Here is a 26,494-nt window from a genome sequence, read left to right on the forward strand (position 1 = left end):
GAACCAATGTACGTTTTACGTTGTTTCCATGCGGAGGTATTTAGTGGGGTCATCCGCCTGGATTTGTTGTACTTGTAAATAATGTGGATTTAGCAGTTGGTGTTTTAATATTATTGCATTATTTCTTTATTTGCTTTGGATTACTCCTGCATCCGCTGACAGGTAAGAACAATTTAGGTCTACGTTTCTTGATCTAATAACGAGCCTCCGTAATTCCTCTCTACGTCTGTAATTTGGGACGATCTTACTGTTAGCTGTGGTTTCTGCTCCAATCTCTCATCTCTGATCCCCCTTCTTACAAGCTGCACACTTAACTTTGGTCTACAGAAACAAAAAGTTATTAACAAACTGCAGCTAGCTAACAGTGTTTTCTCAACAACGTCTTTTCTGTTTTCAGCTGTCCACAGATCAGGTCAGGACTGGTGTCTATACTGCACAATTAACCATGAATGTAAACCAAGGCACAGTCGGGAGTGACCCAGTGATCCTCGCCACAGCTGGATATGATCATACAGTGCGATTCTGGCAGGCACACAGTGGGATATGCACAAGAACTGTCCAGCACCAGGACTCTGTATCCTTTCAGTTGAAAAATTTATGGATAGACATTTTACATCAGCTTTTCGTGTTTGCACTGAAACAAGTATGTGTATGCATGTGAATAAAAGAAAGCAGAAAGCAGATTAACTGAGAAATGTCAAGGGTCTTAACAGAAAGTTCTAACTTCTGGATGGTGCTATAACAGAGGGGGCAACAGTGAGTAATGTTTGTTTTTGTCGTCAGTTGGGAACTGCTAAGTATTAACAGTCAGGAAGCAAAGACAGTTAATCAGCCAATCTGACCACTTTAGTCATGTACCTCAACAGCTGCATAAAATGAACAAGAACAATTATGTTGTTAATTGCAGTTATTTATATGGCAATTAATTGTCAGGTAAACTTTTATAATTGTGACAGGCCTAGAATTTACTGAATCAAATGTGTACATTTTTAAATACATTACTAAAACATTATTATCAGCTGAATTTTGTCTTTCAGCTTACTTTCATGTGCAAAGTAATCAGGTAAACTTTTATAAGTAAAGTTAAATGGAATATAAGTAAAGCTAAATGGAAAAGGAACTGTTGCCTAAAAATTATTTTATAGATTTTTAAAGACCAGTTATGCATAATTAACTTGTTGAGATGCAAACAAAGTCATTCAGAATGGTTTGATGTGAAATACTCTGTTATAGAAAGTAAGTGTTCCCAATAATGTTGATAGAAACCAGACGTTTGAAGTGTTTAACACCTCTAAAAGCTACCACACAGTAAGTTGCTACTTGAGGTGGTTACGAATATGTTGCCTGATGCCTAGGACATTGTTTTACAACGGTTATTGGCTTAAAACATATTTTTGTTAAAATGCATGCAGAGAAGCGTTAGTACAGTTAACTAAAACCATTGCTAAACGAAAATTAACCGTGAAAATATGTGCTCATTAACTGACATAAAAGTAAAATATACACTTTTCAACAACTAAATCAAAACTATAATGTTCACTGCAGAACTAACTAAATCACGACGGAATTACTGGGAAAACACTTAGTTTTAATTTTTCAATGCGTGAATAATAAGTGGAACTTCTGTGTTTTGCTGTGTTTAAGGAAAGCTGGAGCTGAGGTAACTTCAGTCTACAGTTGTGTTAATTTTATTCTACACTTATCAAATACCCACTAGTACAGGGTTTGTCTTAATACTAAAGAATAAAACTGAAATTAAATAAAAACTAAACTAAAACTATTACTTTTCATAAAATCAAAACTAAAACTATTAATGTAAATGTACGAGCAACTGAAACTAAAATTAAAAACCAAAATAAAAAACTAATGAATATTTCAAAACTGTAATAACCCTGATGCAACGTGGAGAGATACATGCTGGGCATTGTAAGGAAAAATAGTACCCAAAGAAAACTTTTTTTTTTAAGGATTTACCACTATTTTACCATTATCAACAATACATAAAAAAACAATACATAGTCTGAGTCGTAACTTTTTCTGTAATGCATATCGAACACTATGTTTTGACATTGTTTAAATCTCAGCAAATTAAATAAATGGAATTCCACTTTAAATTGCACTACCCAAGGGATGACTTAACTCCAGCATCAGCAGGTGAATTCACTGGAAGTAACACCTGACAGGAGCATGATTGCTGCAGCTGGTGAGTTTAAATTACTCAGTTCAGGCAAAAAATGTAAGCTTAAAGAAAAGCATATTTTCACTGTATGCTTCTGCTTATAGGTTATCAGCACATTCGTATGTATGACCTCAATTCAAATAATCCAAACCCAGTAATCAATTATGATGGCGTTAGCAAAAATATTACGTCTGTTGGCTTCCATGAGGATGGAAGATGGATGTACACTGGAGGAGAGGACTGCATGGCACGTATATGGGATCTCAGGTGCTAAAGACCTACCACCAGACCTGAAAAATAAATATTAAATATTAAGTATTTAAATATTTAAAGATATGTCTTTGAAATATATTGACACTCACTGTATTATCTCAGATCAAGAAATCTCCAGTGTCAGAGGATCTTCCAGGTCAATGCACCTATTAATTGTGTGTGCCTCCATCCCAACCAAGTAAGAGTGTGTTTAATACACCTTTAACTTTGTGTTAATGAGATTACTGGCCCATTTGCTGGCTTGTGCGTGTTTTATCCTCTAGAGGTGTTAGAGGTCAATTCATGTTTTGCTCAACGTCTCTCTATTTTTAAAGGCTGAATTGTTTGTTGGAGACCAAAGTGGTGTAATTCATATCTGGGATCTTAAAACAGACCATAATGAGCAGCTCATCCCGGAGCCTGAAGTGTCTGTGAACTCTGTACACATTGATCCTGATGCCAGCTACATGGCTGCTGTCAATAGCTCGGTCAGTGTCCCTATCTGTTTTTCACATTGTATACATGTAACAGTATTCTTTGTTTTAAATCACATGTAGTACATATGTAGTGCTGTTTGAATGTTTGCTGTTGTCTTCCACAGGGTAACTGCTATGTGTGGAATTTGGCAGGAGGAATTGGTGATGAAGTGACGCAGCTTATTCCCAAGACCAAAATTCCTGCTCACAAGCGTTATTCTTTGCGCTGCAAATTTAGTCCTGACTCCACGTAAGTGCAGCCCCATAATAATTTAATTTAAATAATGAATAATTACTTGTATGAACAGTAGCCTGTCTGATTTTTGGTAATTGATCTTAATTCTGCTGTAGATTGCTGGCCACCTGCTCTGCTGACCAGACATGTAAAATCTGGCGGACCTCAAACTTTTCATTGATGACGGAACTCAGCATTAAAAGCAACAACCCTGGAGAGACGTCTCGTGGTTGGATGTGGGACTGTGCTTTTAGTGGAGACTCACAATACATTGTCACTGGTGAGCATGTGGAACAGACACAAAAGGTTTAACCTTTAAATCCAAAATTGCTGGGGGGGCCAGATATACTGACCCTTTTTTTTTTAAGTTTCAGGCACAAATAGGACACTTTGTGTTCAAATGTTGGGTGCACAAGCACAGTATATGCACCATGAACATGGAAAAATGCAAAACACATATCTATCTCTCTCTCTCTCTTAAGCATGACTTTGAGGGAGAATTGTGCAACACTGGGTGGATACATTGTAAATACATCTGATTACACGTTTCATTCAATTTACTAAAGTTTGGGCAACTAGCGTGGGCAGTCGTGTTACTGGGAGAATTCCTTTAACAATAACAGCAGTCATAGTGGCTGGACGGAGGCACAAGCCTTAATCACATACAGAAAGAATAACTATTTCAGCACATTAACACTATTTCAGTAACATTTTTCAGCAATTTTTGCCTCCAGAGTTTATCTAATGACTTCTGTGGCATTTACTTCCTGTGTTCCTGTGTCCTAAAGAACCCCACCCAAAGCACCTCACAAGCATAGCGCATTTAGTATGTTGTCCTTTACACAGTTTAGGTGAGTAGCCATAGCCTTAGTTAATTAAAAACATTTAAGAAGAATTTCAGATGCACTGTAAGGACTGTACTGTGTCCACGTCAAGTCACAGTTTGTGCATCTACATACAATAAAAAAAAGTTTTAGTCACCTGAAACAATTATATTTAAAAAAAAATGGTTACTTGGTCATTAACTATTTATCTGGCTAGAAAAACACATATTACAAAAAAATGCAAATAATATTAATACAATAAATGATTTTACTTCAATGTGTTTAACTACTTCTAAACCTCTCCTTCTGGCAGCCTGGAATTATTTGTAGTTATGTCCAATGGGTTGGACTACGACAATGACCTTATTAAATTAAATCAAATGCACTGATTGAAAGAACAAGGCATAGATTCAAACAGGGATTCATTTGCATTTGATAAATGGCTCCCCAGTGGACAACAAGTTGGTTGTAACCAGTGTTGGGCTAGTTACTCAGAGAAGGCAATCCATTAGAAGTTACTGATTACTTCTCTCTAAACGTAATGAGATTACATTTCTTATTACTTCCTGGAAGGGTTTGGCCTCCCAAGAGAAAATACCCTATATTTAAATATTTATACTTTTTTATACTTTTTAAAGCTTCTCTGCTCAATAATGTTTTTTTTTTCCTTACACTGATTTTCAGCTTCTTCAGATAACCTGGCACGTCTGTGGTGTGTGGAGACAGGGGAGATCAAGCGGGAGTACAGCGGCCATCAAAAAGCTGTGGTCTGTTTGGCCTTTAATGACAGTGTGCTTGGTTGATCAGAATCTGTGACACCATCTCCTATAGTAGCTATATCTGATGGAATAAACAAGACTGATAAATATAATAATTTTACAGCTGTTCCTATCACTGAGTCATAATATCATTTATTACATCAGCCTGGGTTTCTGCATTGAATGAAGTGACAATGTTAAATGACAGTTATCACATAGATCAAAATAACTTTGTATGTAGGGCCACAGCATTATGACAGAAATGATAAATGTGGTATAATGTACAGTTGTATCCATGCATTAAGTTATGCAGGGCAGTCCGTATAAGTGCCAGAGATTCATCACGTACATCATGTGTATCTGACTCATCAAACCAGTCGCAGAAGGAAACATCAGAAAGTACATACAGGAGTCCGCGTGGAAATGTCAGTGATTCAGTTCTCGTTTGTGACGTATAACGGTCACATCTGAGATTGTCTGGCTCTGATTTATCAGGGATCTTGCTAAATGGAATGTTTTTATTGTAGCTTTATTAAAATAAGATCAGTATATTGCACTTGAGGCCAGAACACACCAATTCAATAGACGCCAACCAAACGCAAATGTACACTAGTGTTGAAAAGTTTGGAATCACTTGCCGTATTAAGAGGTTTTGTTATTTCATATACAATAATAACTTGTACAGTGTGAATTTAAATATTAAAAACGATTCACCAAAAGCTATTTTTAAGTGTTTTATTCAGTAAGAGTTTGGTAAACAATAAGACAATACTATGATCTAAACATTATATTGTAATCATATTTTTATGTACTTGTTTGACAAATTATCTGCATTGAGATTTGACAATTTAAAAAAAATATGATTTAATTTTGTTTATTAATTTTATTATAATTTCATTCTTGATGGCCTACAGCATACTGAGTGAATTTTAGAATTTTGTAAGGCTCTGTTCATCATTCTGGACACATCTAAAATATCTTAATTTTTATTTGCTGTTTTAGTGTCCTGCTAATTGTTAGCAACCCATGAGGTTGCATGTTAGAAACCTTTCATATATTTGTCTGCCCTCAAATCAGTTTTATATTGTTGAAAATATTAAGTGATTCCAAACTTTTGAATGCAAGTGTATGTGTAATTGTTCACTCATTCACACGGTCAGTTCCTTTTCAAAACATATTAAAGATTGCTGCCTACAATAGAATGTTGGTGTTTGTTGAGTCTCTGACTTTACAGCCTAAAATCATGAAAGTAGTATCATGTAAGTGGTCAATCCATGCTCTGTCCACAAGTGCATTTTCTCAACTGTTGAGGTTAGACAAGCTTTATTGAACTCTTTTAACTTAATGATAAATTGAAGTCTTGTTTCAATCCAGGCAGATTGGAAGTGACAACAGAATTTTCCATCAGTTTCTATCACATTTTATCCTTGACTTTATTACTCGACAAAAAGCATCTGAACTATCCTAACAGTGTAACCGTTCACATTCATATACAAAAATGAAAATTTGAAATTGATAACCTTCTAAATTTATGTTTTGACAAGGTGCCAGTGTTATGTAAACATCAACTAATGTCCTCTAAAAAGGAATAAGAAAGAACATACTTAAGAGCATGGATGGATGGAAGCATGGATAGGCCAATTACTTATGCAGATCAAAATCATGGTAAAAACTACATGCATTTCTGGTACAGACATGTACAGAAGTCTCTAAAGAAGTATGTGCTCAGTATAGTAGTCAAGTGATAGAAAAATAAAGTCACATTTCCGCTCTCTCAGCCATCTCAAATTAAGCATTTGTGATATGGCTGGCACACACTGGTATTATGGTCTTACCAGTCTCCCCCCAGGTGGATGCATTCTTCTACAGGGAGAGTTCACAGGAACCCACATTACCTGTTACAAATTGTAAAAGTTTTTTCTTTCTTTATTTCTTTGTGTACTTTTAAAACATGTTTAGCAACATTCCGGAAAAATACTGAAGGTACTCTGAAGACAAAAGACATCCAGTTTCAGCATATTTTGTCTGGTGTTTAGTTTTCCTCCATTAATACTGTTGTGCAGATCTGTGTGATACCAAACATTTGTAAATAAAATGGATTCCAGTGAAAGACAATATTTAATTAGATGGGCTTACTGTATTTAAATTGCAGTCTGTCAGTAATATTGGTAACGGACACATTTTTACAAATTTCTGTATAATTCAGTCGTTAAGACATAGTCATTCAGAGTGGTTTGATGTAAAATGCTCTGCTGTAGAGAAGCTTACCGAATCAGAATTGTTCACAGTGGTGGTGATAGGAACCAGACATCTAAAGCATTTAATGCCTCCAAAAGCTGTCTTATAGAAAGTAATAAAATGAAATGATTATAAATACACTGCCTGATGTCTAATGCATTTTTTTTACAGTAGTTTTTATTTTATTTATTGTTTTAGACTAAAACATTTTCAAATTCATTAAAGGCAGAGAGGTATGTGCAGGGAAAATAGGCTTCAAAGAAAACATTTTTTCAGAAATGTTTTACCATTATCAACATTAACTATAAAAACTCAGAAGACATAAGGTCAGTGGTGGTTTAGGATAGTAAATAAGATGGTTATGTTTGTGTTGCAGACATGGTCTACAACACATGGTCTTTGTGTTGTAGACAATGGTTTCTCACCATTGTAAAAGAAGTTTCCCCAGAATTACCCATTTCACATAAAACCACTGTGAATAACTATTTACATCTGAACAATTGTGCAGCAGTTTTGAAAAAAATGAATTGGAATTGCCTTTTAAGGTAACTGAACTGTCCATTTTAGTGTTTGAGCAACGTCTTTATAGAGCAAAAACAATACTCTAGTCTTACAACAGAGTCGTGCACACTCAGAGAAATGAATCATTCAGTATAATGGTACTTTATTGTAGACCAACAGTGCTTTCAGTTACTCATCTGCATCAGGTTACAAGAAATACAAGCAGCAACGAGTCTTTGAGTTGAATAATATGGAAACGTCTTCAGGAGAAGATGATGAATAGGACTTTGCAGCTAACATGACAGGATGCTTCTGATTGCTTTGTCAGAGTAATAGTCTGTTTAGTGCGCAGCATCTCTGCTTTCAGCAATGGCAACATTCTCCTCCATAACAAAGTCTGAGAGAGGGGACCGTGTATCTCCCTGCTGTGTTCACATGCTCTTAGAACGGAGGCTCATTCTGGCAGGTAGTAGAAACACACAGACACGCAAATGTTGCTGGGGAAGCAGATGTCAATGCAGAAGTAAATTAATCTTTCCTTGGGACCTGCAAGGAGGCGAGAGAGGCTCTGATCAGTTTGGTGGAATTTTGAGTGCTGGTCTTAATGCCAAAATGACCACACTTTCCAAGCCTTGTTTCTGTTAGTCACCGCAACTCCGGAAAAGGTCACGACTGGAGTGCTGGATTATGTTTCTTGGTCACACTTTAAAGGGCTCCTCAGTATGTGCCATGTACTTGGCTGGTTCTGCTTTACAAGCCTTCTAAATACTTCCATATTTTTTGTCTTCATGGTGACTAAATAATGAATAAAAAATGTTTTACATTTCACAAAAAAAATAGTTTGTAGTAAACAAAGCTTTCCAAGACCAGAGATGAGTAGTAGCTAGTAACTTGTGCTTGAGTAAAATTTCTTCTACTGAGGTATATTTGTAAGGAAGGTGAACAACTTTTTACTCAGTTCCATTTTAGCCATTCAAATAAGTTTCCAATAATTTTTTGGGGTTTAATTTGTGGGTTCAGCAGCTGCTGTTCTTTACTGTAGCTCACATGTCTCACTTTGAAGCTGTAGTATTTTGTTTTAGACCATAAAATTCCAAAAAGAGAAGCACAGAGACTAACAAACTTCAAGTCCTAATAAATACTGGATATACTAGGAAGTTCCTCTATGGTTCAACAGACAACTAATTGTCCTTAAGGAGATTTTGGATATTTATATCTTTCAGCTTACTATTTTGAGTCATTATTTCATGGACGTCACGATACTGTGCAAGACTAGTAATTAAAATACAAAAATCAGACCAATGGGCCTCTGCATAAGGTGGATTTGTTGTGTATCTTTTTAATTTTATCTGTGTCATTGTCTTATATGATTTAAAATTAATACTCATAGTTTTTTCTATTACTCTTAGGCTTTATCAACTGTCTGTAAATCCCTTTGAGCTTCCATTGTTATGACAAGGGCTCTATGAAAACAATTATAATAATCTCTTTATTATTATTACTGTATAACACCATAGTTTTGATAAAAATGATCATGTTTTTAAGATTTTCATCAATTACCAAGCATGTCTTTTCTCTTTTCTTTTTTTTCACTCAGTAGTTCTGAATATTTTAGACACATTTCTTTGATTCATCTTTCCTGTAATAACATTCATCCAGTAATGGTATGGGTCATGTCAGAACCTCTTTTGGCATAACCATGAAAAGCATACCCTGCTGATCCTTACATTTGTGGTTTAGTCTACTTGAGGTGCATTTATCAGTTCCCATGCAATAATTTTGTTTCTGGTTACTATAGCTGGGCAGCAACAGAGGACTTCTGGAAATCTGAGGGCCAGTTTCCTGGACAGGGATAAAGCCTGGTGCTGGACTACACAGCTTTCAGATGGGAGATTTTCCACTGAAAGGAAAATGTAGTGATGGACTAGGCATAGTCCTTGACCGGTAAACCAACCATTGTCTTCACTAGAAGATACACTTATGGTACTGAAGGCCTCACCATCAGCTTTCCTCGTCCAGTACACGGGTCCTTGCTGACAGAGAGTGTGCAGCGGCTCCTGGAGTGTTGAGGCTTCCACATGACTACCTGCCAAAACGCCCAGAAACTCAGTGTGTCTCTGAGTCTCATTTCCCACCAGCCAGACCTGACTCATCTGAAATTAAACACCACACACAGTATCTTAATGCATATCAGCAGAGGATGAATTATGGCTGCATGATGTCATATAAATACACTTATTGTTGTTCTGTTAAACACTGCAATTCTCAATGGCGTAATTGCATCGTCTTTGGTGTTTTCCTCCAGCACAAAAAAGCATTTGTAATTACTCCATTTACTTCGCAGTGAGATCAGATAGGTGCTGTGTGTTAGTGGTGTAATGCTTCGGTGAGCATGGTAACAAGCAGTTTATATCTATCAATAGCTCATTGTGCTCAAAAATGGAGATATTTGGTCCAAAAGGGCTATTTGAATGGGATGAGGCTTCTTTTCTGGTGAGCAGATTGAATTACTCAAAGTTTTCTAATGGCCTTAATGAAGTGAAATGATGCAAAAGTCTAAACTCTATCCCAAGATTTTAAGTGGTCTCTATCTGGACTATGATGCACGTCAAGTGAACCGTAACAACCCGTCCATTCTGTGCGGATCATAACCTGCCAAAGAAACACCTTGTTAAGTGCTGAGAGAAGTGTGTCCAGCACAGGTCTCGGCCCTGTTAACGGAAGGGCTCTTTTTTCTTCTCAGTAGTGACTTATAAGAGGAAAAAAGCCAACAGAGTGGCCATTGTGCACTCTGTGGTCCCATCCTGTAATGAGATCCATGGAAGGCGGATCAGATGTGCTAAGGAATTCAGACAACAGCTAGGCCAAGCTTGCCTGTGCGGTCCATTACTCCCTTTCTAGAGTCACGGAGGATAAAGGAGCCAAAAGAGCTTTCTAATCAGCTCAGGAGCACTGAGGTGGCGCTGTGTTGAAGTATCAATCAACCTGCCTGCTAGCACAGCATAGCAGCACTTGGCCATAGGTATAAAAGGGGCACAGATTTCCCCTGCCAGGAAAGGCTTGATATGTTGCAAGAACTCCATAATGCTTAAAATGGCTAAGAAACACATACCATAAAATTCAAATGTAGCAGCATTTTGAGATTGTTTTTTTAGCCATAGAGCCAGATAGGAGCTTTACACCACACCATGGCAGTGATTTGGTTGCAGGCAACAGCTGAAGGCGTGATTTCACACAAACTCAAGTGTTCTATTTATAAAACAATTTATAAAGAAGTAAAGGCGGGAAAAAAATGTGAAAACAGGTAAAAAAAAAATTTTTTAAAGCAATTAAGCACTGAATGTGTTTTTTATATTGGCAAAGAAGCAGTTCCTTCAACCACTGTTGTTACATGGCGACTATTGGTCAGAAGAGTTATAGGTGACCAAAATAGTGCTGTTATCAGACATAACAAAGCAACAACGCTTTTCAACCAATCAGACTGTGTGGGTGGAATGTATAATTAGTATAAAATGTTACCTGTTGCTGTGACTCATTGAGGAGAACATGCATGTTTTCATAATCAGATGTCTCCATTTGGCGAAGAAAGCAGGTATCCTGGTTGTCAGGCTTGTAGCATATTAACCCCTGAGTGAAGAAAGAGAGACTATATGAACTTTGGAAGTAATTTCATTCATTACTGAAGTTCTACTACAGCTACGAAACGAGGCTCTTACATGATTGATGTCAAACAGTACTGTAGAGGTGTGGTTTGTTTGCGAGGTCACATAATATGTCACTATATTGTTGTGTTTGTCCACTAACGCAGACTGATTGATCAAAGCAGCAGGGGGGTCAGGAACTGTGATTCGGACAACCTGCAACGAAGACTGTTTAGGAAAAACTTTTATCTTTTGCTTTTGTGTGCATAGTAACAGCACACAGTCCCATAGAGCAAACCATTACTGAATCTACTTATTATTATCTAGAAATATTACTTGATATTTAAAAGCATTTTTCAATTGCAATTAGTTCTAATTTACAACACTAACTTTTAATCCGGATACAGATTTATCATGATAAATCCTCAAAGAAGATTAGGTGAACTTGTTCTTCAGTAGGTGATCTTTAATACTTAACTCTGAACCGAATAATAAATATAATAAGCATGTCAGTTCTAATTTGAAAATGGTGCTATTTTTAGTGGATATACTGTTTCTTACCTCTGTTTCTGGCTGAAGAGCTAACTTCCCACTGACGATGAGGGCAATGATAATGATGAGCAGTGTGGCAGTGAGGCTGCCCCAGAACACTCTGTGAGGAAACCTGGAGGAGCCTATGGGGCCACAATGCTAAGACGAGACCACAGCACACATACGAATATTAGATTCTTTACTGCAACTCCACTATTATTTAGTCCTGAGATATTTAACATGTGAAACTGCAGTTTTGTGATGGCTTACCAGAAAGAGATACATTTTTGGACTGAACAACATGGTCAGTTGTGCTTCTCTACTGAAAAAATTTAAGTGTTCAAAAGACGACCATTCTAAACAAGTGCAGCATAACTTCTGCTGTATTCTACTATAGTTACATCTACTGGCAGAGGGAAGCAAGTCTGTCAACACTACTTAATATAAGGAAAAAAGCCATTTATAAAGCTTATTGACTCTCACCATGCATTGTGGATCCTCCAAACTGGTTTCTGAGCGTTTCCAACACCTCACCATTCTGCATCCAGTTGCTTCACCTCACAGTCCCTGTCTCTTCCTTCTCTGCATCAGGCTCTGTTCATGACCAGGACTGACCAAGAGAGCCTGTTGTATACCTGCCCAGCTCCTCACTGCCATTCTTTAACCCCCCCACACCCCCCCCCACCAAGTCACACACCAGATAGCCCAACCCACTGGCTGCCACCCCACCCTGGACAATGGACAAAAGGGAGAGGCTTTTTTTTTGCGGACAGGGCTTGTCATCGCAAAGAGTCAGTTATTTTAGCCATCCATTGCTCTAGCCCTGTACCTGCTGACTGCCCAAGGTGACTTTAATTTCAGCCTCTGTAATGAACATGGACATATCACATAATTACAGTTAATAACTTTAATATCCTTAATATCCTTGCACACACTCAAGCCTTTGATTCTGAAAATATGTTTATTTATTTGATCTCCATATGATGAATCTTTGTTCAAGGCAAAAGGGAAAAAACGGTACATTTAAAGGAGTTGAAGTGACTAAAGATGCAAACATGAATGTGAAACTGCAGCCAGGTAAAAACTTATTTCATTCTTCTTCTAACTCTACAGGCAGGCTTCCTTTTAACAAGGACAAAAAAAGAAGCACCTCAAGAAAAATCATATTGTGTGGTACCACTCAGGACAACACTCAAATCTCTTAACGTACACCATAATATAAGCCATTAGCAACCAATAGATCATCTAGTCTATTGGATGCGATTTTTCCAGTTTTTGGATACATAACAGAAAGTGCATTATATTCTAATTTAGCACTCTGTGAATTTTCTTAAACATATGTATGTATAATTATTTAGTGTTTACAGAGTTAGGACTATTTTGTTACCCACAAAAACTGAATAAACTAACTATAACTTTAAAGGAAAAAAGACGCTAACTCTCAAACAAGACCACAGCACCCTAACACTGTACCTGGCATGTAAGATTATAAAACATCAACATTATTATAGAATATGCAAAGACAGAGGTAGACCCAGTTGATGGAGCATATTATGAAGAAAATTTACGCTAGTGCCTTTAATACAGGCAGTATACAGTACAGCTCACTGGCAAAGTCTGATGGTATGGATATAAGTATGTACACACTCAGTCCCTTTTATAATCCTCTGTGTTTTACCAAACAAATTACTTCTCTTAATATTACAAACTAATCAACGAAGCTCAATTTGAACTTATGGAAGAATATTAAATATTTCTTTTTTTTCCCGTTAACTTCACCTCTGCTAAAACTTCCATTATGCAGAACACTTGTTAAACGGCAATAAATACTAATATTTATCCTTGTAAGGCAGGTAAAATCTCTGCTATGCTATCAACATAATAATCAGGCACCATTTTCTGACGGTGTGGGCAGCCACTCCTTTGGTGAGCCTCTGCATCGGCTACAGTTGACACACCGGTCAAGGTCAGCAAAGTCTTCAGGCCGCAGTTGGAGCCCAGCATAATGTCCGTGTCCAGTCTGTCCCCAACCATGAGACACTTGCTAGGGTCCAAACCAAACTGGTTGGCTACACATTCGAACATGAAGTTGCTGGGCTTCCCGACCACCTGAGCCTGCCGCTGTGCTGCTGTCTCCACAGCCTTCAGAAGGCAACCAGTCCCTATAGGATTAAAGGTCACCAGGAGAAGCATCACCAACTAACATCATTTTACTTCACACTCAAAACATGCATAATAAACATGGTGAGAGGAGAGGCAGGTAGTAATTATGTCTACTATGTACTTGACAAAATGTTAATGCATTTATAAGTCTGAGTATTCTCAAAACATGTTAATTTAATGAGGCATTCTGGCCTAAAACAAGCATTTAATACATCATTTGCCATGTTATGTAATATTCTGAAGTGCAGCACTGCATTCCTCAGCCTCACTGTTTTGACAAAATTCATGATTTTGTATCAATTTTGTGTTTTTGTCTATCAGTCTGCTTTCACTGCATTATGATATTAGACTTCCTAGCTGATTTTAGCTGGCTTCCTTCTGTAGAAGCAATCTTAAAAAATGTGCTTGTAGTTTTCCATCAGAAGGGGGTTTTCTAGTCTTTAAACTGGAAGATCTCACTCTGGAGATTACTGTGATACAGCTGTAGAAGGTGAGTATGCATGTTTATCATGGATATAATAATAATGGATACATTTTTCATTTTGGCTGGATGTCCCCATAAATATGTTTGTGAAGAAAGCAGTCTATATTTGCCATTCACATTAAGCTGCTAATTCTCTTTTTGAGTTTACTTTTATTCTGATCTGTAGGTTCAGCACCTGGGCTGCTTCCACTTTCAAGCTTCTGTCTCCATATTCTGAAAGAAGAACTACAGAATATTGCCTAACTTCAGTTCTAACGCTGACAGATGCCTCAAAAAATGGTAAAACCTAAATCAGGAATTTTGAGGTTTTAGACTCAAATTCTACTACAACTTCATTCTCACCCAGAGGAGGGTAGAATTGAAGCAGTAGGCGGTGAAGGCTCACCTGGCACTGCTTTGCCCCCTTCCAGGGGCAGCCTGGTGTCCGTGTTGGTACCCACAAACTGGCACTCAGGATCGCAGAGGTACTGCAGCGCCCTGTTCAGCTTCATGTAGCTGAAATGCTCGTCGAAGCCCACCAGCACGGCTTTGACATCCGGGTCCAATGGAACGTTGGCCCAGTCGCTTTGACCTCCAGACACTGGATCTGGACCTACGCCAACCTGCTGGATGCCCATCGCTTCCAGCTCCTGCCTCATGGCGTGGCTTCCAATCAGATAGACCTTACCTTGGAGCCTGCACACAGTTTTGAGGTACATGGCAGAGCAGTAAGCCGTGCCGAACACCTCTTCCTCGCTAGCGTCAAAGCCCAGTTTACCCAGCTTGTCCGCGTACATTTTACGGGTTTTGGTGCTGTTGTTGGTCACGAAAAACACCTTCTTCCCGCTTTTCTTCAACGAGTTGATCACCTCGGGGGCTCCGGGGATGGCCTGGTCTCCTCTCCAGATCACACCATCACAGTCAAACAGTACGCTGTCCACAGATTCTAGCAACTGCTTGACCAAAGCACCGCTAAGCCGGCTGCACTTTGACACGGCCATTGGGAAACAGTAGTCGCGTGAGGCTGCCGGTTTATTCTCGTGCACTTCCACAGTGACACAGCGAGTTCAAATTCCCTCGTCCTTTCTCTCCGCCGAGCCAAACACACGTACAACCGCTAGCGGACTACTTAATTATCCGTAAAAGCTAGCGTGGCTCCTTCGAGAGCAGTGAAAAGGAGCACACTGTAAAACGTGCGGAGAAAAAAGCAGCAGCAGCAGTGAAGATCCCCTTCTTGCGTAAGTGATTCATTCGCATACTCTTAGCCACATCCCGACCTGACCTTATTGCATTAGTCGTCCGGGCACTTCCGCACCGCTTTAAAGGCACAGTAAAGCTGAAGAAAGGCTACGAGAACATCTCAGTTAGCAAGATAATTTAAACCAAAACTAAAAACTATCAACTAGAGGAGAGGTCAGGGGCATTCATATTGGACAATCCTTACTTTGAGCTTAAATTAACTATGTTTACTAACTTGAAAATTAGCTATATTCAAATACATTAGCCTACAATATATTCAGTGTAGGGTGTGAAATATGGATTAGGTCTAATTGGAATTTCACTTGGCAATGTTGAAATACCAGTAGCAATTCTTTTTATTTTAGGTTTAGGCTTCATCTGGCTCTGGAAAACCAGCACTACATGTCCAGAAGTATCAAGACATCCCTTTTGTGAATTCAGCTACCCATTGCTGTCACCTTTTTATTGTGCACAACTATCTTGTATAATCTCAATAGACCAGCATTGCAAATTGAACAGGGCGCTCAGGCACACTCATAGGCATAAGGTCACCATAGCAACAGCAAGTGTTGTGTAGTAGTGGAATTGTATTCTCTGGAGTGGAGCACCAATGAATACCTTTGGAATAAGTTGCAGAGTTGTTTGTGATCCAGAACTATTCATCCAACATCAGTAGCTGACCTCACTAATACACTTGGGGCTGAATGCAATCAAGTCTTCATAGCAATGTTCCAACATCTAAAAGCTTCCTAGAAAAGTAGTGGTAGTTACAGCAGCAAACTGGGGACAAACTCCCTATTAATACCCTTGAAGAAACGTTGGATGAACTGATGTCTACAAACTTTTGGACATAGAGTATCTATAAGACACTGCAATACATTCTAATTTCAAATTGGGAGAAATCTTGGTTTGTGGAACACCCTGTACCCTTATGTATGTATCAGTGATGGACCTCGTGAATTAAGGAAATTCACACTGCTTTCTAGGTTGAGCAGTGCAAGGAAAATAAGCAAGCTGATAAGCCAGACATTTGTTTAACCAACAGCAGATTGAAAATGTTTATTTCAAACAACTCATCCACCAAAACATCATGCAACGTGACATATAAAAATAGAGCTGGGGGGTATAAAAAAAAAAGGACACCATGTTAAACAGGAGCTAATTGTCTTTCTTCTGAGTGGGACATAAAGGCCAAAAGATCTCTCCAAGATTTTTGAGGATTCCACGGTGATAAAAGCCCCTTATTGGATTGTAAGAGGTAGCACAGTGATGTCCAGAGACAGGGTGGCAATGCTGACACCTGAGACCTTTCCTTTTAAACCATTCATTGGATGTCTGATTGACCAGAGCCAGATAACAGTGAAACATGGAATATCCCGCCAGGAGGAAAAAAACGAATATCAGGAAACCGAGCATGAAGACTATCCTGGGGAAGGTCAAGAAGAGATGCTGTAGAGAGAATCCGAGAATGTGGTGTCATTAGGGGCTGGAAATCTTAGCATCATTCAGAGTCAGAAATGTGTCTTATATGCTTTTAGTATTTGTAAGATTTAATTTTTTTAGTGGTCACACTCTAATAACAATTAACCTGTTGTACTACATTAAAATAAAGATTGTGTTTTTAATGCAAACGTCAGAACAAAGGGCCTCATTCACCAATATCTTCCCATGTTTTTCTTAAATTTGTTCTTGAGAAAGGGCCTAAGAAAAAGTTCGTCAGATTTATGACGTGTTCTTAAACCGCAGAATTGTGCAGATTCTGTTCTTGCCCAAGAACAAATCAAAAATATAAAATTAACAGTGAATGTCAGAATCTTCGTGAAAACTGTGTAGGTGGGTTTTAGGAAGAAACGTTTTAAGAATTGTTGATGAACGAGTCCCAAAGTCAATATAAGTTTTCACATGTGTATGGGGAAGGCTTACTCTTTGAGATTCGATAAAGGGGCTGCTTTTAAGGCATTTAGCAATGTGTTTGGTTACACTGAAGGAGTCACACAGCCTAAATCCTGCTGAGAGCAAAAGTAGTAGAACTGTGGTTTGACTTGGATCAATATCTGCTTGTAAAAGGTTCCAATTTTGGAATGTTATAAATAGAGATGCACTAATAATTCTTGGCCAAAACAAAGAAACTCAAGGTACACTTGACCAAAAAAAAAAACAAAACTGAAATTCGCCATTTATTTATGCCTTTGAGCAAAGATAAACATAAAACTACAGGGTAATAATTTCACTTTTATTATTGAAAATTGAGCTGACAGTATATTAAACACATACAATAAACTTACGCTTACGTGACTACAGCATGTTGGCTACAGAATATGATCAAGAAATCAAATGTCCTTAACAACAGAGAACGGTTGGTCAGTCAAGCCAATGAATTCCACTATTTAGTTATACTTTGCACTTTTTTACTGTCGATTGTGAATTTATCATTTTCATAATACTTCAAATTATTTGTTAAGTGACAGATTGACACTTCGTTATAGTCCTAATTAATCTTTTGGGGGCTTTTCTTGCAAATTTTTTGAAAGTCCCACTGTTGACCATTTTTGGCCGAATGTTTTGGTGGCCAAAGTTTGGTGCATCCATAGTCACAATCAATTTTAATAAGATTCAGTAAAGTAATAAACTCACTTTTTGGCCAAAATAAAATTATTTTGCTTTTTCCAAATGTAAAAATAAAAACACGTAGTGTCCTGCTTTATTGCCAATGTTGCACTACTGTGTTAGTATATAAGTAAATATTTGGAGGTTTTGCAGTGGCACACTAAGGTGTGACGTACCTGTATGACAAAAATAAGTCCAGAAGGCTGCTGCTGCCCCTGCTCATCAATGTAGTGTGCATGCATGAGGCCGGATCGCAGGACAACATGAAACAACATGTCTGCTGTCAGCACTGCAATGTCACCTGCCATGGCACACACACTCAGAAGGTACAGCAGGAAGTATCTAGTGTTCTGAGCACCGATGCAGTTATTTACCCAGACGCAGTGGTGGTCAAATCTCTGGACACATCGATTACAGACCCCTAAATACAATAAAGCAGTTTTAAAGAAATGTTCCAGCATTTTTCAAATCTCTGTATGCGGCATTGGTTACAATGCCGCATACAGATTGGGTACAGCTGACTACCAGGGACAATAAATTCAATGCATCTTCTTGTACATAAAAAGAACTGAAAACTTGTTAACCTGAAAACTGACTAATAATATAAGCCACTGGGCAGTTGCTGAATTCTGTAAATACACATTTGAAATATGACTATATAATGAATTAAAAAAATACAACTGTCACACTATAATAATATAGATCCTGGGATAAGACAGATATGAGAAAATGTCTAAACATAGCTGTTTTGAGTTTTATGCAATTTTTAAACAAAGAAGCAGCACAGTTAAAAGGTTTCTGTTATCCATGTTTACTGCACACTTCTAAGAATTACTTGGCTAGTTTGCATTGTAGTCCATGTAGTTACTGAATAAAAGGCTTTAGTGTGTAATAAGCCTGGGATGTTGAAGGGTTAATTTACAAATACCTCTTAATGAAGAATAAGCAATCAGCTTTTTTTTTGGATTTTTCCCAATTTTCTCCCTAAATTTGGTCATATCCAATTCCACCTACTAGTTAGCACTCCCCCAATCACATAATAACACCAGCGCTAGCAGAGCGAAAGCTAGCACAGGCTTCCTCCGAGACTAGTGAAGCGGCACCACATCTTTTTCGAACTGACACTAATGCAACGTCACTGGACAGCTGAACGCACTCAGAGGAAAGCGTCAATCGCCAATTCTGTTGTCAGCTAACAGACCCGTGCTCACTAGCATCGTACTAAGTGAGAAGTGGAGACAGGGAGCACCATCCTACCCACCCAGAGAGAGCGAGGCCAATTGTGCTCTCTTGGAATCCCGGCCACAGATGGCTGTAGCATCACCAGGGATCGAACTGTAAGATATGGGTCCTTTAAGAATGTTTATTTTCTAGAACAAGCCAAGGTTAGAAACATCTATGAAATAGCCAGGGACGTGTGGCAATGAGAGCAAAGCAGTCATTAGCAAACACAGAAAGGAATACTCTGGGCTGCTAAGGAGAAAAGGACTCTGGTCTGACCATGAGGAAAAACAATGGGATGCATAATGTTTAAGTGTTACAAAAGTTCAGAAACTAGCTGAAGGACCTACAGTACATTGCAAGATTTTACACACCTTAACTGTTCTGTAACATTCTATAATAGAACTTATACTTACTACAGTGTTTGGATCTGGCAGGCTTCACCAACTGACATGTAGGGCACACAGCTCCCGCTTGAAACAATTTCTCATCATACTGGTACACCTTCAATTGAGCTGCATGATTTTTCTTTGTCAATGTACCTGAGAAAGAAAACAGAAATTTAGTAGGGATGCAGTGGTTCTACTAGAACAAAAGGGAGGACATTGTTTGCTTACCTGGATCTCTACTACAACAGAGGTAGAAGATGTAAGTCTTTAGTGCAAGGAGAACATATGGAACACACACGTTGACTAAAGTGGTGTCCATCTCCAAACAGAACCCAAAAACCTCATAGGAGTATTCTGCATATACAGCAGCCTCAAGTATAAGGTGCAAGTAAATGAAGAAGTTGTTTCTGTCGCAGAGGAGAAAGCACCATATGTAATTAATATCATGAAATAAAACAGAACAGCACTATAACAATATGGATTTAAACAATAAACAGACCAACCACAAGAAACCAGACAGGGCATGATAAGCTCATAGAGAGATGTGACATATTTTATTCAGGTAAATGAAATTGAATTTGGTCACTTTACGATGTCATTAGCAGCCAGGAATATTGCAAAAGACAGCTGTTATGAAACTTAGTGTTGGCAAAAGAGCACAAAATTGGCTAATATACACATGCAGAGACGTTATTTACTGTACAGCTGCAGTATTTAATATGTTTCAAATAGCAGCATTTTAAAAGCATCTACGCAAATGTATAGGAAAATCTAGAATAATACATGACACAATAAATAAATAATAATAAAGGTTAATCACCAGATAATAATAGATTCTTACCTCTGGTGGAACAGTCTATGCACAGTCCTGTGGCAAATGTTCTGAATGCATTGCGGAATCCACGGAGAAACAACCTAAGCAATATAAGTTTTAGGCTTATTTTACAGCTATTATTCAGCCACTCTAAATTATCCAATAACTACTATGGATCTACGTCCGTTGTCACAGCGAGAGTGAAGAACTGAAGGGTGGACTTACACAGAACATAAACCATCAGCAGGCCTAAAAGTAAACTGTAGTGGCACTATGTACTTATAGGCCAGCTGAGCACTGTATTTTTTCCTGAACGTGTCTTGTTAATGTATGAAGACTATAAAACACTGCTTTCACATAAACTCATAATATAACATTCGGATGTATTACGAAAAACCTCTTTGTCTACAGCTTCTTAAAAATGCTGTGTATGTGATGTGTCCGCTGAGTGGCTCCTTGCGCTGAGAGCTGAGCTGTACATACCTAAAAATAAAGCATGGACTACTCCAGTCGTTTCATAAAAGTGTTAATTACAGAGATCTACATACAGTGAAAACTTACAAGAGTGTTAGGTTCTGCAAGTAGCTACTGTTCATTCGATTACCGCCAATACAATAACGGTAATGTTAAGGCAAGGCAAGGTTTGCTAGCATTGATATTTGCAACGTTATGTTAGCACCAAGTTAGCAGTGGTGTGTATTAACATGTTATGGCAACTCAAGCTAAATATTATTGCAGGGTTAGTGTAAGTTATCTGCCAAGGCTTTTAGTGATCTCTGATTACAGAAGCCTGGTAATACAGCTAAAATGTGTGATGTATTTTTAAAATTGGTCATTGTTTAGTTTGTAAGTGGACTTAGATGTTAAAGGGGAATGCCTCCAGTTTTTCTAAATTTCATATAAAAATATATGAAAACAAAAATATAGAAGACACTTGTAGGTTCACCAGTGGTTTTGGACAGTATTCTGCTTTTCACAAAACCTTCTTTCTTTTGCAACATAAAGTGATAAACTCTGTTACGTGTAGTTTCAGACATTGCTATATTGGTTTCCATCCGCGTATTTTACGTGGATTTTATATTGAATAAAAAAGACTTCCTGGAGACAGCACATATAGAACAAAGCTCGCATATAAGTTTGTTTTATATGAGTTTTATTTTTTGTACAGAGCTGACAGAAATTCACATAATTCGTTTTATTCTTTTGAACGTTTAGTCTTGTTTTCAAGAAAAAAGTGTTGTGTGCATCGATTTGCAAGAGCTGTGTCTGTTCTAGCCACTTTGCTTTTAGATTCGATTCAGGTGTAGGCCTGAAAATCGATTCAGTTTTGAACGGTTGGACTGGTTTTTCTTTTGAATCGTTTTCGCGTTTTACCCAGTGAAACAGCGCAGGGTAAAGCCTGGGGAGGAGGAGGTGGGTTTTTTTTTACAGGCACAGGACCCGGACAGCAAAAAAGCTGTTCTGACTGATGAGAGTGTTTTAGTAATGTCTGTAGAACATTATTTAACTCTCACTACAAATATTTCAACGTAGTATAAGCTTTGTGTATTTGTGGGAGTACAGCGCCACCATGCGGACACTGCCGTGCTTACCTGAGTGAAGGTATCGTACAGCCGCCCAAAAGGAGTCTGGCGCTGCCCTGAATACCTACAAACTAGCGCAATGCAGGTGAGCACAACCACCACGTAGATGGAAAAAAGAGTCAGAAAGTCCATTTCTGACCCGCAACACTGTAAAAACAAGATACGCAAAAAAATAATTGACCCAGTCTACTAACTACTGTGAGAAGCTGTTTTTGAGGCTGAACCTCTCCATTTGTAAAATTCATATCAGAGTAAAGTTAGCGAGCTAAACAGGTAGGAAGGCTGATATTAGTCAACCCCGGCCAGCAACACAACTAAAACTCAGCCTGATTTAATTTAATTGAATTCATTCGTTTAAGCAAAATACACACTGGATGCACAGTGGGTTAAAAAAAAGGCATAAGTCTGAATTCTGTTTTACCCTTTTTTCATGTGCAGATCATCCTTAAACGTTTCGTTGGTGGGCGGTTTATTTCCTCATGCCTTGCAATGACGAAGCCAGTGAAAACAAGAACTCCATTACTTCACAGCTTCAATATAAAAGTCTCCAACTAGAGACACAGTTTTCTGAATACTTAAAGAATTGTATACTGAATTAAAGACGTAATAAACAATTATATAATCAAAAGAAATATTGAATACTCCTAGAATTTTTAAATAATGTCCATATCATACATATTTAATTCAGTTAATTAAAAACACTTAATTCATTTTTAAAAAGCACAAATTTGAAGTAAAATCCATTAAACTGTATAGCTAAAAAGTGTGTGGTGTTCTATGTTAGATTTTTTTTATTTGAATGTGAAGAAAAGCTTGAAAATTACATGTAATCAAAGAATTTCAACATGTTTATCCAAGGTGTAACTATATAATCTAAAATGTCATCATTTTAGACCACGCAGAACAGGCAGGTTAACATGCTAAATAATTTATGATTTATGTAATAAAGCAGACAATTGCATCATTTCACGAAATATGCCTCACCCAATAACACACTTTGTTAAACTTGTAGAATCTAAAACTAGGGACATACACACCCACACACAACAAAATATTTCCAGAAACACACTTTATATTTGTAGCGTAACTTCATGACCTATGAAATGCTCATTACCAAATTCTTTGCTGATAGGCCTGTATGTGTTCATTCATACATAAGTTAAAGCCTTTTACAGACTATTTCCACTGTTTTGAGGGAAATGTAATGAGTTGATTGTTTCCCCTTATTTTACAGTATCAGAGCAACTCTAGGTGTACAACAGCCTTAGTCCAGGCTCAGGTTGCCATGGCTGAAGCTTTAAACTGAAGCTGCAAACATTTCTCAAGTTACACTATGCTTACAGCACAGCACAGGTCATGCCTTAAGGAAAAGCCACCCCGGAAAAAACCTTCAAGCACATCACTATCAAAAAACGGATAGATTTTTTAAAAAGGTATGTGTGTATCTCTACCTGCATCTGTACACTTACAACATTTTATCATGGAACTAATGGACAGTGTTCTAGCTGGCATTGGTAAACATATCATATGTGTTTCTTTGAGCATCATTATGGCTAAATGTGTAACACAAGAAAGTGAACCGTTGTTCAACTTGGATGTGTTTCAGTTTCTGGGTCTGTCCACGACTCAGTTTTGTTTTGGAAAGGGGGGGGGGTCACCAGGTATCTACCTAGAAGTATTTCAGTTAACAGTTTTGTGTTATGTTGAATAGGTACTTTACAGGTATGTTGTTTTTTGAGGCTGTGGGGACACCTTCAAGAAACCCCAGCTGATAATTTAGAAAGTAATAGATAGAATAACACAATTTTTCATCTTGCCTTAATCATGTAGAGACATCATAAATGCAGTATTATTTATCTTACTTTTAATCATGCTGAATTTAAGGTCACTTGTATAATGTTATTACAGACCAAAGTGCTCTAAATGCATCCACAGCCATAGAATTGATACACTTTCTTTGAAACACCAAACCATTTCTCTGCTTGATGGTCCAAGAGGCTTTTGGACTGGTAAGGTGAGACATTGATTGAGGAAGAGTGTCTGTTTGGAGATAGAAGCGTTGCCACTAAATAATTTAAGTAGTTAGCCCTGTATAACTTGCCTTGGTCCCTGGCCATCTGCAGGTCTGTGCTAATGAGACTGTTCACTAGCATGCTATTGTGTTTTGCAGCTTACAACTGATTGGTTTGGACTAGCCAGTGCTGCTCACTTTGTTAAATATTAGCCTAAAACTATCTGGTCACTGAAACCATATTTGCAGTTTAGTTCTCTCAGAGTAAATCAGTCTGCCGTCCCAAGTCTCTCTCCAAGATACATGACAGAATGTGCTCCTGCCATGCGGTCAGGGGGATCTTAGGGATGCACCATTTTAATCTGCCTAATCCAGAGCATGGGCTTTAATTGAAGCGCTTCTGTTCAAAGCGGTGTGACTGTGATCCTCACGCAGACGTTCTAATTAGCCACCATCGTCCTGCTGGATCCCCATGCTGATACTGGGCCACTTTCCATCCCTTGGAGAGGGAGCTAGCTGGCAGAGTATGGGAGGAAGGTATTTATAGAAAAATGGGGCCTCACTTTACCCTTTTTTGGAGAGAGAATTATTAAGGATCTGTGCTACGCTGTCCCAGTTTCACCATGTTAGCTCTGCAGGCAAGACTGTCCAGACTTAGCCAGAGATGCAGAGTCAACCCAGCGAACAACAGCAGCACTTTGGCACTTTGTGCACAGTCACCCTTGTCTTTTTTTTTAATGGCACTACTCTGCATGCTTGACTTTGGCAATGGGGGCATGATAAAGCCACTGAATGGAGGTTCTGTTGAACGTGTTTAGCAGTGACTCAGGTGGGAGAAGAGAACTGGATATTTTTGCCTTTGGCACTTGTTGAACTTGTACAAAATGAAGAAATTCCTGCAGAACAAGAGAGGGAGATACTCTTTACGTCAACAGAAGACTGGCTCTCGATATTCACCTAAAGATTTCTGTAAGTTCCAGTGCTATTGCTTGATCGTGAGCACTCAGAGGATAAGTTTCCATTTAGATGTAACGTGCATAGTTGGTAATGTACAACCATTTATATTAACATATATAGTCATAGATTTGCATGTAGGTTAATGGGCCTTAATGCTAATTTTTGCATTACCTTCTGTAATTCTGTTAAGCCTTTAAAATTCAGAGTTAGGCTGTCCCTGGATTGCCCTAAATGCACAGCATCATGTTTTTTTTTAATAGATTTTGTTATAAATAAGTGTGTTGCCAAATGAATATTTGTGTAATTCCAGCATAAATGTTAAAGCGCCATGTATTAATGTGTTTCTGATTATGTTTTGGAGTATGAAGCTGAGCTGTGGGAGCAGCATATTGACTGCATTCTGAGTGCTTTTGGATTTCTCGGTTGTGTATTCTCAATGAGGTCAATGACAGCAGAAGGTTTGAGGAGTCAGCTGAGACTCACTGCATGAGAGGCTGGATCTCACTCTTAAAGCACAGCACTTGTAGGAAAATCTTTGCATGATCAATACATAGCATAACAAGAGCAAATGTCAACACTGTCATCAACAACAGCTGTCATTAAAAGACTGAGTCTGGGGTTAATAAGTTGACTAGGGATGGTACAACATGAAAATTGTGGTATAATTACTAATTGTGATGTTAGTGAACAAAATTATCATGGTTTTTGGTTTTGGTAGTGTTGAGTACCAATTTTGTGATAGTTTCCAAATATATTACAGTAGCAGCTGCTAGAATGAGTTTAGGTACTTTGAGACAGTTTCAGGTACTAAATTATCTTATTACTTTTATATTTTTATAATAAACTGATGTTTGCAGGAAGACTGTAGCAGTAGATTTTTTACTTCCATTGCGACTTTTGGAATTATTAGAATTTATAGCAGTATGATTATCATTACAGATGGCATGATACCACTTTTTTCTGATATCTGTATTGAAATCTTGATGATCTTAATTGGCCAGTCAAATACAAATGCAATATGTCTTTTAAAAAATCCACTAAGCTTTAAAATGAGCTATTTTTGAATGAAGTTCTACACTTAAGATGTGCATATAAAAGTAGACTATCATACTCTTCTCAAACACTGTACTACCCCACAGGAATAAGTACACAGCTAACAACATCAGATCATCCAATGTGAGCATGTGCTATTTCGGGTTAGATTTGATACAGGATTTATTTACTTTTTTCTCTTCGTTATTCGATCCAGCATTTTGGCTTGATACTGATACCTGGTATTGGAATGGTGGCATCTCTGTCACTGGGTTTTATACTGCAGGATAAAACCAGTAATCGTCACATCCCTAGTTGTGACATCACAGATAAACATATATTGAAGGATAAGGAAGGTACATTTGTCTTTCTCCTCTGTT

General features: G+C 38.0%; 5 protein-coding genes across 7 annotated transcripts in view; 2 read left to right on the forward strand and 3 right to left on the reverse strand.

Annotated features, from left to right (window-relative positions):
• The first annotated feature begins 17 nt into the window (after positions 1-17).
• mlst8 (MTOR associated protein, LST8 homolog (S. cerevisiae)) lies at positions 18-6,637 on the forward strand. The gene is made up of 9 exons (XM_036573066.1): positions 18-162; positions 398-574; positions 2,152-2,203; positions 2,284-2,446; positions 2,555-2,630; positions 2,767-2,919; positions 3,033-3,157; positions 3,259-3,422; positions 4,651-6,637. The coding sequence occupies exons 2-9, from the start codon at positions 446-448 to the stop codon at positions 4,767-4,769; spliced, it is 981 nt and encodes a 326-aa protein (XP_036428959.1). The 5' UTR covers positions 18-162; positions 398-445; the 3' UTR covers positions 4,770-6,637.
• Positions 6,638-7,630: 993 nt separating this feature from the next.
• On the reverse strand, positions 7,631-12,283 carry bricd5 (BRICHOS domain containing 5). Of its 3 annotated transcripts, none has more exons than XM_036571765.1 (6): positions 12,119-12,283; positions 11,666-11,794; positions 11,180-11,320; positions 10,983-11,090; positions 9,463-9,616; positions 7,631-8,009 (listed from the first exon to the last, which is right to left on the reverse strand). In XM_036571765.1, exons 1-6 carry the CDS (start codon positions 12,170-12,172, stop codon positions 7,918-7,920), a joined length of 678 nt encoding a protein of 225 aa, XP_036427658.1. In that variant the 5' UTR covers positions 12,173-12,283; the 3' UTR covers positions 7,631-7,917. The 3 variants fall into 3 exon arrangements, with proteins under 3 accessions (XP_036427658.1, XP_036427656.1, XP_036427659.1); XM_036571763.1 differs by having other exon boundaries at positions 11,180-11,332; XM_036571766.1 differs by lacking the exon at positions 11,180-11,320.
• A 320-nt stretch (positions 12,284-12,603) lies between these two features.
• On the reverse strand, positions 12,604-15,567 carry LOC118809605 (phosphoglycolate phosphatase). Its single transcript, XM_036573068.1, has 2 exons — positions 14,668-15,567; positions 12,604-13,797 (listed from the first exon to the last, which is right to left on the reverse strand). The coding sequence occupies exons 1-2, from the start codon at positions 15,260-15,262 to the stop codon at positions 13,472-13,474; spliced, it is 921 nt and encodes a 306-aa protein (XP_036428961.1). The 5' UTR covers positions 15,263-15,567; the 3' UTR covers positions 12,604-13,471.
• A 962-nt stretch (positions 15,568-16,529) lies between these two features.
• On the reverse strand, positions 16,530-22,625 carry zdhhc4 (zinc finger DHHC-type palmitoyltransferase 4). The gene is made up of 7 exons (XM_036573067.1): positions 22,536-22,625; positions 22,124-22,261; positions 20,559-20,632; positions 19,946-20,124; positions 19,745-19,870; positions 18,284-18,528; positions 16,530-16,949 (listed from the first exon to the last, which is right to left on the reverse strand). The coding sequence occupies exons 2-7, from the start codon at positions 22,244-22,246 to the stop codon at positions 16,659-16,661; spliced, it is 1,038 nt and encodes a 345-aa protein (XP_036428960.1). The 5' UTR covers positions 22,247-22,261; positions 22,536-22,625; the 3' UTR covers positions 16,530-16,658.
• Positions 22,626-24,790: 2,165 nt separating this feature from the next.
• The window catches only part of grid2ipb (glutamate receptor, ionotropic, delta 2 (Grid2) interacting protein, b), a 42,233-nt gene continuing 40,529 nt past the window's right edge, over positions 24,791-26,494 (forward strand). The window contains exon 1 of the mRNA XM_036573070.1: positions 24,791-25,094. Coding sequence (XP_036428963.1) covers positions 25,010-25,094 — 85 coding nt within the window. The 5' untranslated portion in view covers positions 24,791-25,009. The remainder of the gene's footprint in view (positions 25,095-26,494) is intronic.

This window comes from Colossoma macropomum, unplaced genomic scaffold (genome assembly GCF_904425465.1).
Source record: "Colossoma macropomum unplaced genomic scaffold, Colossoma_macropomum, whole genome shotgun sequence".
Lineage (NCBI taxonomy): Eukaryota > Metazoa > Chordata > Actinopteri > Characiformes > Serrasalmidae > Colossoma > Colossoma macropomum.

Excerpts from the sequence above, each read along its gene's own strand:
- mlst8 (XM_036573066.1), top strand. The coding sequence starts at position 446 with ATGAATGTAAACCAAGGCACAGTCGGGAGTGACCCAGTGATCCTCGCC. Across the intron at positions 2,204-2,283 it reads GAGCATGATTGCTGCAGCTG|GTTATCAGCACATTCGTATG; the intron begins GTGAGTTTAAAT and ends TTCTGCTTATAG. Across the intron at positions 2,447-2,554 it reads GCACGTATATGGGATCTCAG|ATCAAGAAATCTCCAGTGTC; the intron begins GTGCTAAAGACC and ends GTATTATCTCAG.
- bricd5 (XM_036571763.1), bottom strand. The coding sequence starts at position 12,172 with ATGGTGAGGTGTTGGAAACGCTCAGAAACCAGTTTGGAGGATCCACAA. Across the intron at positions 11,795-12,118 it reads TGGAGGATCCACAATGCATG|CATTGTGGCCCCATAGGCTC; the intron begins GTGAGAGTCAAT and ends GTCTCGTCTTAG. Across the intron at positions 11,091-11,179 it reads TACTGTTTGACATCAATCAT|GGGTTAATATGCTACAAGCC; the intron begins GTAAGAGCCTCG and ends TTCTTCACTCAG.
- LOC118809605 (XM_036573068.1), bottom strand. The coding sequence starts at position 15,262 with ATGGCCGTGTCAAAGTGCAGCCGGCTTAGCGGTGCTTTGGTCAAGCAG. Across the intron at positions 13,798-14,667 it reads AGGGGGCAAAGCAGTGCCAG|GGACTGGTTGCCTTCTGAAG; the intron begins GTGAGCCTTCAC and ends TTAATCCTATAG.
- zdhhc4 (XM_036573067.1), bottom strand. The coding sequence starts at position 22,246 with ATGGACTTTCTGACTCTTTTTTCCATCTACGTGGTGGTTGTGCTCACC. Across the intron at positions 20,125-20,558 it reads CATAGACTGTTCCACCAGAG|AAACAACTTCTTCATTTACT; the intron begins GTAAGAATCTAT and ends CCTCTGCGACAG. Across the intron at positions 19,871-19,945 it reads CTGTTGTAGTAGAGATCCAG|GTACATTGACAAAGAAAAAT; the intron begins GTAAGCAAACAA and ends TTTCTTTCTCAG.